General features: G+C 42.5%; 1 protein-coding gene across 5 annotated transcripts in view; it reads left to right on the top strand.

Moving 5' to 3' along the window:
- The window catches only part of usp9 (ubiquitin specific peptidase 9), a 379,823-nt gene that overhangs the window by 218,772 nt on the left and 148,152 nt on the right, over positions 1-12,899 (top strand). For 3 of the 5 annotated variants that reach the window (XM_038802113.1, XM_038802110.1, XM_038802111.1), the window contains 3 exons: positions 6,749-6,766; positions 8,456-8,581; positions 11,014-11,180. In XM_038802113.1, coding sequence (XP_038658041.1) covers positions 6,749-6,766; positions 8,456-8,581; positions 11,014-11,180 — 311 coding nt within the window. The remainder of the gene's footprint in view (positions 1-6,748; positions 6,767-8,455; positions 8,582-11,013; positions 11,181-12,899) is intronic. The other 2 variants (XM_038802114.1, XM_038802112.1) reach the window with 1 other exon arrangement.

Here is a 12,899-nt window from a genome sequence, read left to right as displayed (position 1 = left end):
TTAGAGTACCCAATTATTTTTTTTTTTCCAATTAAGGGGCAATTTAGCGTGGCCAATCCAACTAACCTGCACATCTTTGGGTTTGGGGGTGAAACCTGCGCAGACATGGAGAGAATGTGCAAACTCTACATGGACAGTGACCGAGGGCCAGGATTCGAACCCGGGTTCTCAGTGCCGTAGTTGCAGTGCTAACCACTGCGCCACGTGCCGCCCCCAGACATCAGACTTTAACGTAAAACATTAGCAAACTTTATTTATGATAACATTAGAAGATGAACATTTAAAGGAAATAATTGGCACTATGGTCTACCTATTCCCAAACCCCCCCCCCCCCCCCCCCCCTCCACCCAGACACACACACAACAAACAGCGAAGGGTGAGTAAAAAGGGTTAAAATGAAACTTTGCTGCTGCGACTGTGGCCTCTGTAGGCACCCGTCTTCTCCGTTCGTGACCCTTTGGGGGAATTGGTTTAAATGAGAGATTCACGTCAATGCAATTCTGCCCTTCTACCACCAGGTGGTGTTCTGCACAGGATTCAGGTGATGTAATTCTGACCTTCGACCGACAGATGGTGCCTCTGCCACTCTGAGATATTACTGGGCTTCAAATCGGAACGTTTGCGGACCTTTCGTTTGCCTGATTTCTGTGCAGAAACGCTGGCTGGCTGTATTAGATAATATATTTTTTTTTAATTTAGAGTGCCCAAATCATTTTTTCCAATTAAGGGACAATTTAACATGGCCGATCCACCTACCCTGCACGTCTTTGGGTTGTGGGGGCGAAACCCACGCAAACATGGGGAGAATGGGCAAATACCACACGGATAGTGACCCAGAGTCGGGATCGAACCTGGGACATCAGCGCCGTGAGGCCGCAGTGCTAATCACTGCGCCACCGTGCTGCCCGGCGCTGGCTGTTATAAACAATGCTTTCAGTTTAATCTTCAAATTGAGCTCTTTCTCTTTTATTGGTAGTATTTCCAAATATATACAAAACAGAAATGAGCAAATATCAGCGGTTAACCATGCAAAATTGCCACTAATCCTCCGTGCCAACACCCTCCACTCCCTCCATTTACACCCAGCCCCAACCAAACATGAACAAAAGAGCTAAATGCCAGAGGTGAGGTGAGAGTGACTGCCCTTGACATCAGGGCAGCATTTGACCGACTCAATAGGAATCGGGGGGGGAGGGGGGGAGGAGGAGGGGGGGAGGAGGGGGGGGGGGGGGGAGGGGAGGAGGGGGGGAGGGGGGGAGGGGGGAGGGGAGGGGGGGAGGGGGGGGGGGAGGGGGGGAAGGGGGGGGGGGAGGGGGGGAGGGGGGGGGGAGGAGGAGGGGGGGGGGGGAGGGGGGGGGAGGGAGGGGGGGAGGGGGGGAGGGGGACTCTTCCCTGGTTGGAGTCATACCTGGCACAAAGGAAGATGGCTGTGGTGGTTGGACGTCAATCATCTCCGCTCCAGGACATCGCTGCAAAAGTTCCTCAGGGTAGTGTCAGACCCAACCGTCTTCGGCTGCTTCATCAATGATCTCAAGAGATGGAACTGAATAGATTGCTCTGTCGTGCTCTGTCGCTTGCAAGCATATATTCAATGGCAGAATGTCCATCTCCTGTGCCGAAATGACTCAAATCTATTTTTGGTTCAAATGTGTACCAAATTGCCTGATCTCACCTGAAATTGACTTCAATGCACAAAGGGCAGTGACTGGCATCTTAAACAAACCAAATTGGGGTTGCTATGTATATTTATTGCCGATTGACACAGATTTTAAAAAGTGCCCCTGAGAACTTTACAAAGTGAGTTTGACGATTGTTTTTCGCCTTGAACCCATGTTCAGTCCAGTTCAGAATGAGGTGTTGAAGGTTTAATTTGTTACATAACTGAAGAGCCTTTTATGATATCCGGTTCGGCAACATCAATTCAATGACGATTGGACAGTGTTCTTCAGGCCACTAGATGGTTGATGGAAGAAATTGAAAAAGACACAACTATCCACCAGGACTGCTTTCCAAGATTGGCCTTGGAACAGAGTGGATAGATTTTATTCTGCAACTAATCATGCAACACCTAACCTCCTTGCTGAATCCAATAAAGCGATTGAAAAAATATTTCGACCCAGATTGTTGAGTGGTTTAGCAGTTAAAAGTGCATGATTAGCAATCCAGCCAAGGGCTTAAATTTATGTGTTAGCACCAGAGATGAAAGCTGTCCAATAGCCCCTTTCATAAATGTTCTTCAGGGAAGGGAAACTTATGGGGATGGGTAGAAGATGCTTAGCTTAAAGGGTTGCGAGGTTACTACACTTGCCAAGAACCTCCTTCCCGTCCACCTTGTTGCTCCTCGGTCATTGTATTCTGCTAGTGAATTGAGTATCATTGCCCCTTTCCACATCTCCCTCAGCATATCTACTCATTTACAAAAGACCCCTCTCTCTGTGAGCTTTTTGTAAATGGTTATGTTGACATTCTGGCCTTGATGGTGATGTGGTTGATGGACAGTTGCACTTTTTCCCTTAATAAAGATCCCCTTCTTGGCTGTACTTTCTGCCAATTAGTTGCTGAAATTGTGATGTGGTGTCGCCCTCCCCTCTGAATCCTCTGGCAACATCTCATCCTGTGAGCATCGTGTCTTCCACCCTACACCTCCCTCTTAAAATTCTTGTTTTGTACTGCCCACCCAAGTATCTCACTCTTATTGAGATACCTTCACTGCTTTCCTCCCTTTGCCCTTTGTTATGGACGCTTGGTCAGCACTCCACAATGGCTAAGATACTGAACCAGTCGTGTCATGTTTTAAGTTTGCAGACTGTGCATAAAGTATATATTTGTTCCGTGAGTGATATAAGAAATTAGGCATTGTTATTTCATAAACAAAACTTAAGAAAACAATAATTAAACTTTAAAACTTAACAGTTCTAACACTAACAGATTATATGCAGTTTCTTAACTTTAGCACACGAGGCATTAAAATGCAGCTCTCATTCCACTTGGATATTAGGCAAAGGCCGCACTTTCATTTAGGAAGCAATCTTTCTTCTGTTAGGACATGTCTTTCAGAATCCTTTTTCAAAGCTTTTCTCTAAGTGACTGCTTACATCTTTAAGCTAGCAGGCTTCATGACTTGACTGGTTGCTTTCCACAGCCTACTGCTTCCATGTTTCCTGACCTATCTCCTTGGATGCCCATTGCTCCTGCCTTTGTCCTAAAAGGATTTCTCTCTCTTGCTCTAAGCCTCTCCCAGCCCTTCAACAAAGCTGCTCCTCCAACGTGGTCAAACTTGAATCTATTCTTGTTATTTTGGCTGATAGCCCATTCTCAATTACACAAAAGGCCAAAGATATGCCATTCAAAGAACAAAGAAAAGTACAGCACAGGAACAGGCCCTTCGGCCCTCCAAGCCTGCGCCGACCAGGCTGCCTGTCGAAACTAAAATCTTCTACACTTCCAGGGTCTGTATCCCTCTATTCCCAGCCTATTCATGTATTTGTCAAGATGCCCCTTAAATGTCACTATCGGCCCTGCTTCCACCACCTTCTCTGGCAGCAAGTTCCAGGCACCCACTACCCTCTGTGTAAAAAAAAAAACTTACCTCGTACATTTCCTCTAAAACTTGCCCCTCGCACCTTAAACCTATGCCCCCTAGTAATTGACCCCTCTACCCTGTATGGGAAAACCCTTGTCTACACCTACCTTCCATTTATAGACCATTCGGTCATCAGACTCTCTTAAAAGGAAAATAGCTGGTTATGTAGGAGTGTTCTGAAAGACAATGGGTCTTTGGTGAATCACCTTTTGCATTCCCTAATGAGTCACCTTATGCATTCCTTAATGAATTTAAGTCTGAATGGGAGCATGTGACTCAGGTATGGGTGTATCCCTTTGTGTTTGGGCTCTCATCATTTTCCTTCAATATGTTTAAACTTTTAAATTGTCTGATTAATTTTCGGACCCCATCTCTGAACCCAAATTTTTAATATCTCCCTATGGCATTTTTCTTTAATTTAGACTGCCCGATTATTTATTTCCAATTAAGAGGCAATTTGGTATGGCCAATTCACCTACCCTGCGCAACTTTGGGTTGTGGGGGTGAAACCCACGCAGACACGGGTGAATATGCAAACTCAACACAGACTGACCCGGGGCCAGGATCGAACCCGGGTCCTCAGTGCCGTAAGCAGAAGTGCTAACCACTACGCCACCGTTACGCTCTCCTCTCCCTATAATGATGGCTTGTACCAAATGACTTAATTTTTGGTAATTTCAACCTCTGTTTTGTCTCTTTCTGCTCAATGTGAAATCATTCTCTACACATCACATAAAGCATTATTGGGCCCCGCCCTCCATCTCTTAAGCTATGCAGTCTTCGTAGATCATCAAGAAAGATAAAGGGAGCATGTAGCTTCTCTGCATTCATCTTCGTGCCTACACCATCACCTCTAACAGTCAGTACAAGCATCTCGTGAACATTTTGTTGGAGATAGAGGCTAATGTTAAACTCCCTCTTCGACATCCTTTCCTTTTTAAGCCCATCCGGCCTGACATGCTTGAAAGTGTCTTCCCCCACCCTCGCTCTAACTCTGAATTTGCATCTTTATCTAGCTTTGTTCTATCTCCCCTCATATCGTCTTCCAACTTATCTTGCCAATGAGACTATTTCTACATGACCCGCTGACCACCCAACTTCCATTTCCGGCTGAAATCTAAACCAAGAAATCTGACTCCTCTGTAAGTCAAGATTAATAATTCCTTCTCCAATACCCCAATCTTCAAAAAGCCATCTGTTGATCCCACAGTCCTTGTTAACTACGACCTCCGTTCCCTTTCCAAAGCCGTGGATACTTTTGCCTATTTTTCTGCTTGTTTGGATCCATATGTGGCAAACATCTGCTATTTTTCCTTGTCCTTTGTAACCTGATAACGGTTGACTGCACAGATATGCTCCAAACACTTCTCCACTTTCATCAAGATGGTGCACTGCATTTACCTGGATCCATTCTTACCTATACAGCCACAACCAGAGAACTACCTATGGTTCTCTGCCTGCGCTACCTCTGGTGTCACCCAAGAATCTAACTTTGGCTCCCCTCCTATTTCTCATCTACATGCTGCTCCTTGGCAGCAACATCTGAGAAGACACATGTACACTGATACCCAATTCTGCCTCATCTCTACTTTTGATGCCTCCCGTGTCTAACTATCAATTTGTTTCCTGATGTCCAATACCGGGTGAGTAAAATGCATCTCCAGCTAAATATTGGACAGACAGAAGTCATTTTGTTTGGTTGCCATCGCAAACTGCATTCTTTAGCCACTCCATTCTTCTTCCTGCCAACCATACTGTAAGCTGAGCTTTTGAGCTTCCTACCAGTTAGCCACATGATCACTAAGGCTGCCTATAAACAGCTCTAATATTGTCTGACTCTACCGTTGCTTCATCTGAACTGCTGCTGAAACCCTCTGATTTTTAAGCTCTTATATTTGACTATTCCAATGCACTCCATAGCTGGCCTCTAGTTGTACGCCCTCGAACTTGAGGTTATTCAAAACTGCTGCGCATGCCCCAATTTGTTCTAAATCTCACTAGCCATTCTATCCTGTGCTTTCTGACCTACGTTAGCTCCTGGTTTAACAATGCTTCTATTTTTAGAATGATCATTCTTATTTGCAAATTCCTACATGGCCTCCATTCTCTAGTATCTGTAATTTACTTCAGATCTTTAATGCCATAAGATCCTTGCACTCTGCTGATTAGGCCTCTTGAATATTCTCTATCTTTAAATACTCCACCATTGACAATTATGCCTTGAACTGCCAATGCCCCATGTTCTAGAATTCCTCCCCTATACATGCACAGCTTTCTTTGGTCTCTTTCCACCTTTTATGATGCTCCTTAAAGCCTTCCTCTTTTATTAAGATTTTGATAATTTGCCCTAATCTCAGTAGCTCGGTGGTTATATAAATGCAGGTAATTTTTGTTAAATTGGAAATGATTTAATGACCAGGGCTGTGATGGTTTATTTTTCAACAATCAATTGATTGTAGTGGAAGGAATGAATGCCAATTTTAGGTTGTGATTGTAGAGCTGTTTCGCTTTTCTAAAATGATACAAATAAACTTTGCCTCCACTACACAAGTATGACTTTGTCAATAGATGTAAACAAAAGCAAGTTAAACATAGGAGAATAATGACGAACAAGTAGAGCAAATAGTACATTCAAGAACAGTAACAGAAGGAAAGAAAGGGCAAAAAATAAAGAATGTTTCAGGTGCATGGAGTGGAGTGTCTGTTGTCATTCACCAATTAGACGAATTGGTTGAAAATATGTTGGAAGGAAAGTAAAAGAATAAGACACACAGATCTAGTGTTTGGAAGAATCACCAACTGAAATTGGTTGGACCAAAAAAATTAATTTATATGGAACATTTTGGTTAGTTCTTTGCCTAAATATAGCTATAACTCTGATTAGATAAATAATACTCTCCCTTTTTAATGCTTCGCTGCAGTGTTCCGTTGGGCTTTTTATGCAGATCCTAAAAATCTGGTCCTTTTCGAAGCATTAAGTATATTTCGAGCAGTAATACCTATGAGATGCTTCACTCTGATGGCTTGGAATTTTTTCAGCTTTTTTTTGCCTCTATGATTAATCTAAGGTTAATAAATAAACGCAGTTAATGCTATTCAAATGCTGTTACTGAGATTTCTATTGCTTTTTTCCCTCCAATTTTCTTCATTCCCCCTCTCCTGCAGGCATTAACACATGCTGAGGTATGGTTCTTTGGGTTCTGGAAACTCTGTAACCTTGCTTCAGTGCTCATTCTTCACATGGGTCTAGATAGTGCTGTCAGACTAATTGACCTTAGAGGACATCTCAGCTGACTAATCCTGTCCTCCTCTGACATATCCTTTGCACGTTTTCCAGCAAGAGATTGCTATGGGTAGCAATAAGAAGCAGGAACTCTGCCCAGTTCTCCTCCTCCTTCTCTAGACTGGGGTGCTGAGACCAACTGTAGTGCCCTTACTGCCCCTGTTTATCCGCTAACTCAGCATAGGCTGGGACCTTCCTGATCTGTCTGGCTGATTACCATGACAAGGTAGTGTACTTATCTAAAGCTTTTAATTTTTAAAATTTAATTTTGACTGTGCTTTCTTGAAAGGAAGCATATCAAGCAAAATATGTGTTTTGGGCTTTCAAATTGGCTCAGTTGTTAAATGTATAGAATTATGTGATTATTGAGATGGACAGACCAGAAAGGTCACTGGTCTATTTAGTTAGCTGATCTTAAATGGAGCTGTAGTTTAGCTACTGTGTGGTGGTTTTAGCAACCCTTAATGTTGAAAAAAAAATCAGTGTTTCGGCTCCTTTTGCCAAATAGTGATAATTCATAGAAGTTTTTTAATTTGTTCAAATGGACTAAGCTAAAAGTCAAAATTGAGGGAAACCTGAGCTCAACCATAACTTTTTTTTAAAAGTATGTTTTTTTATTAAGGGGCAATTTAGTATGGCCAATCCACCTACTCTGCATATCTTTGGGTTGTGGGGGTGAGACCCATGCATACATGGGAAGAATGTGCAATCTCTACACAGTCGACCATCACTCTTGATGAGAGATACATTTAGATTGAGAGCCTTAAAAGGTGCGACCTACAATTTTAAATACCAAGTACATTACAAACCCTATGATGCTATGGTTGGTGTTAAAATTGATGGGTATTATTTCATGATCTGTGCAGAAATCAAATAATGAAGCTGATTGAATAAGACCTAGTTCAGATATAGTGATTGTAATATTATGTGGCAAAATAAACTACTGTGAAAATAACTGACAAAGCAAACAAAAGAGGTCCAACATGTCGATAGCCGGCAGCTAAAATTTCGGGGTTTTTTTTTGGAAGATTTGTTTTGTCAATTTTACTTGCTAATGGTAGGGTGTTAATTTGGTTTCTGGGATGTGGTTTTTAATCTTATGAAATACTGAAATTGTGGATAGTGTGGTCGGTTCTTACATCATGTTTCCATGTCCTCTATATTTGAATCCCACAGTTTGGGAAGTCTTGACCCTATTCCCACGAGGTATCAGCTCCAACGCACAAGTTTCCCCAAATATGGCACTAAATTGGCAACTATTTTGATGTTCAGTCATTGTGGTCCAGACATCTGTGATAGGCTAATTGACAGTTCTTTATAAAGCAGGAGAGCATTATACTTTGCCACTTGATGCTGAGTATTCTAATTGGTGATATATTGAAGGTCCCATCAATGCCTTTTACTATGAACAGTAAGTGGAATGACCAGACTTGTAGTATGTAATAAATTCTTGGAACATTTTTCGAGAATCCCTTGATGTTTATTATAGTTTATATGGCATATAAAGAAAATGTGACCATTTCAATATTGCATTGTGTAAACCAATTTTTTTTTCATAATTCAGTTAATTTTGCTGTTTTCTTTTCAAGGCTTCAAAATACATCCCAGACATTTGTGTTATTAAAGCAGTGCAGAAGATTATCTGGGCCTCAGGTTGTGGTTCAATACAGCTTGTGTTCAGTTCAAGTGAAGATGTAAGCAAGATCTATGAAAAAGTAAGTTCATTATACAATTTTGTGTTTGAAGAATTCAGTCTTTATTTCTTTTGAACAGATGCAATTTCTTAGTTTCCTTCAACACTTAATTTATTGAATGTTCTTTGTTCACTGGTAAAGCTGGACTTTAATACCAATGCTATTGTACATTGCATTGTACATTTACTTGGTCTACCTACTGAATTGTTTAGGTACAGCTTTGGTGAGTGGCTATTTATAAGCACCTGTTGTGTGATTCCAGTTGTTATTTTTATAGATATACAGAAGAAAACTATGAATAGATTTCAAATTGAGAAAAGTCATCAGTCTTCAATTTGACCAACAATGGAGTAGAGAAAACTAGTGAAACTCATCAAGTGGATCAGAGATGCCTTGGGAGAAGAGATGAGCAAGGCAGCCAGATATTCATGCTGGTAGTCATAGTGTGGAAGACTCATCGAGTCTCCACTTAAGTTTGTAACATTTTTAGCTTGAGTTAGAAGTTTGAGCATTCCAGCTGGGCTCCAGGACTTGATCACATAATCTAGACAGACATTTCAGTGCTATGCTGCAATGTTGGAGTTACCATCTTTTGGATGAAGTGTGACGCTGAGGTTTGAAAGAAACCTAGCTGGATAAGTTGCCTGACGTTTATACCAGACTTTGTCCCTCCTTATACTTCTTTCCCCCCTCCCCCTCTTACCACCACACCCCACCCACCCCAAGCTAAATTTGAAGCCTCTTGCAGGCAGAGTAAATATGGTTCAAGCTCCAGCAAGATGTATGCACAGCCACAAGTGATGTGTGTGTGTGTTCGTGCAACCCCTGTATGCAGTGTTCGGGTAGTCTTCAGACTGTCTCCATTTGGATCTGCATTGCAGGAAAATGACTGATATAGCCGGCAAGTAATTACTCCAACTATCTATGCCACACAATTATTCATTGTAATTCTTCATTTTATAATCTGTGGGAGGTAAGAGGAGGCATCAAGAAACTATAGGTTATTTATTTCAAGATCTAGAAGAGACCGTGCAGATGGTTATTTTCCAAGTCCATTTTTACTTGTCTGGGATATTCGTCCCATTCACTGAGATGGTCATTTCCACCTCCAGTATCTGTGACATCAGCTGATAGAAGAGCTCTGTTAATGATCTGAAACTGGCTTGAAAGGGTGTTAGCCGTTTGGCATGAAGAGCAAGAAACATTCGCAACAAAGTGAATTTAGATTTGGAGCTTGAAGAATATGTTGAGCAATTAAATGTTACGGATGCATTTGTTTTCTAAATTAGTCAATTAAACATTACACACACAGAAAATAATATGGCAATACAATAATGCTAGCATTTTAAAAAATAAATTTAGAGAACCCAATTCATTTTCCCAATTAAGGGGCAATTTTGTATGGCCAATCCACCTTCCCTGCACATTTTTGGGTTGTGGGGACGAAACGCATGCAAACACGGGGAGAATGGGCAAACTCCACACGTACAGTTCAATCAGAGCCATGATCAAACCTGGGACCTCGACGTCATGAGGCATCAGTGCTAACCACTGGACCACTGTGCTGCCCAATAATGCTAACATTAGCTGCATCAAACATGTTGATCAACTATTGCTTGGGCTTTTCAACACAACCGGTTATTAAAAGATGTAGAATGCGAACACCGAAACGAGTAATCTAACAAAAGTTATGAATGTATTTTATTTTTTAAATGGAGAGTACTTCAAATGCTTGAATTTTTAACGAGTTAATAGGATGAAAAATCCAGAATTTTGGAAAAGTATTCATGTAATCAATGTGCAATCAATTGTATTCCACTTAGTTAAAGGGAAATGGTACTGAATACCATGGCAGCACGGTAGCATAGTGGTTAGCACAGTTGTTTCACAGCTCCAGGGTCCCAGGTTCGATTCCCGATGGGTCACTGTCTGTGCGGAATCTGCACGTTGTGACTGCGTGGGTTTCCTCCGGGTGCTCCGGTTTCCTCACAGTCCAAAGATGTGCGGGTTAGGTGATTGGCCATGCTAAATTACCCTTAGTGTACAGAACGATCGAGTGGGGTTACTGGGTTACGGGGATAGGGTGGATACGTGGGCTCGAATAGGGTGCTCTTTGTAAAGGCCGGTGCAGACTCGAATGCCCAAAGGGCCTCCTGCACTGTAAGTTCTATGATTCTATAAGATATTTCCCCTTCTGAAATAACTTTAATTGTGATTGTTTCAGCACTGGAGTGGGCAGGCACTCAGTATTTTATTTTCCTGCTGCCTTACTCTTTCAGTGACCTTTATCAAGAAATACTGTGTGGGGGGGTGGGGTGCAGTTGAATTGAGAGCCCATCTTGTCTTTTTAATTGAATATTATTTTTAAACCATAAGAAATATAGGAAATGTTGAATATCCTGCTTTTTTCAGTTGTGGACTCTTACCATAAATTGCATTTTGTATCATTGAAGACTAATGCAGGAAATGAACCAGATTCTGAAGATGAACATGTTTGCTGTGAAGCACTGGAGGTGATGACACTGTGCTTTGCACTGGTTCCAACAGCACTGGATACACTCAGTAAAGAAAAGGCATGGCAGACCTTCATAATCGATTTGCTACTGCATTGTCACAGCAAGTAAGTAATTTTATTTATTTAGCAAAATGCAAAGTCCCGAAGCAGCACAGTGGCATAGCGGTTAGCACTGTCGGTTCACAGCGCCAGGGACCCGGGTTCAATTCTGACCTTGGGTGACTGTGGAGTTTGCACTTTACCTCCTGTCTACTTGGGTTTCCGCCGAGTCCTAGGTTTCTCCCACAGTCAAAAGCTGTGCCGTTTGGGTGGATTGGCTGTGATAAAATTGCCCCTTAGTTTCCAGAGTTGTGCAGGTTAGGTGGGGTTACGGGGATAGGGTGGGAAGAGGGCCTAGGTTGGGTGCTTTTTCAGAGGGTCGGTGCAGACTTGATGGGCTAAATGGCCTCCTACATTGTAAGGATTCTATGGTAAGCCAAACCGCTTCCTCCAGCCCAGCTGTGTTGAGTGAGGATAGGCCTCCGCTGAGTCTTCTGTGATGTGGTGCATGGTTTACTCTCTCCCACAGGCACATAAGGGGCCGACACTAATGTCCCATTTGTGGAGGTTGACACCAATGCCCCAATGTGGAGGTTGGCCAAGCAGGGTCCATGGCCAGCTCTGAACCAGTTGAGGGTGGACAACTCTTTCCCTGGGAGGTTAAAACCAGGCGGCTGTTGGGTTGGCTTTGAGATTAGGTACTTGTTTGTCATGTCCAATGATTCCCATTTAATAATCATAATAATTGCTTATTGTCACAAGTAGGCTTCAATGAAGTTACTGTGAAAAGCCCCTAGTTGCAACATTCCGGCGCCTGTTCAGAGAGGCTGAAACGAGAATTGAACCCGCACTGCTGGTTTTGTTCTACATTACAAGCCAGCTGTCTTAGCCCACTGTGCTAAACCGGCCTATATATTTAATTATCCAAGTGGAATTTGTGTTGAAGTCCTGTGTGGGAGGGTTTTTCCAGATTGGCCCCCTTATGGGAGTTGTACCTTGGGTGGGCTGAAGTGGCAGGTGGGAGCATAGCCAATTTTTCTATCATTTTGTGCGTTGTTGCAAGTCTGATTTTAGTGTGTGTGTGTGTGTGTGTGTGTCACTCCGAGGTATGTTGGAGTTGCTTGGTGCTTTAACTTGCATTCATTCATTTGGATGTTAATCTCTTTATTGGCTTTTGCGTTGTAAAGATGAAATAAACTGGATATTGTTTTTATGGGGCTTGGCTTGCGTCACCATGTGTTGCAATATTGTTCAAGTTTGACATGTTCTTGTTTAGGCTCCGGTCCAAGGTATCGAAGTCAGGTGCTTGAGTTGCGAAGCATATGCAGTCAGCATGTATGAGTTTTCAGACGGTAGTTTTTTGGACGATTTTTTGTGTACAAGTTGAACAGGGTTGGAGCCAGTACTGAGCCTTGGGGGTGTCCATTGATTTGTCTTTTCCGTGTACATTTTGCCTGTCCAAGGTAAACTCTGAACCTTCGATTGTTCAACAATGTTCCAATATTTTTAGTCGGGAGGAAGGCTGTGTGACAGCTTTAGGAGGAAGCCAGTCTGCCAAACTGTCATAGTCAATGTGAGGTCAAGGGACACAGCACCTGTGTCATGGGAATGTCCTTTGAAGAAATGTGTTTATCAATAGCTTCAGGGATGTCATTGTGTGAGTGGAGCTGGGCTGTTGTTCTGGCTTTTACTTTCGTTTTGAGCTGGGAGCTGTTTGTGGCTGTGTTTTGCTTTCAGTTTAGACCGTTGGGAGCTGCATTCAGACAAAGAAGGTTTATTTTGGTG

The sequence above is a fragment of the Scyliorhinus canicula genome, chromosome 7 (genome assembly GCF_902713615.1).
Source record: "Scyliorhinus canicula chromosome 7, sScyCan1.1, whole genome shotgun sequence".
In the NCBI taxonomy this organism is placed as follows: Eukaryota; Metazoa; Chordata; class Chondrichthyes; order Carcharhiniformes; family Scyliorhinidae; genus Scyliorhinus; species Scyliorhinus canicula.
Note: the sequence above shows the minus strand (reverse complement) of the source record. Positions and strands in the feature narration are given on the sequence as shown.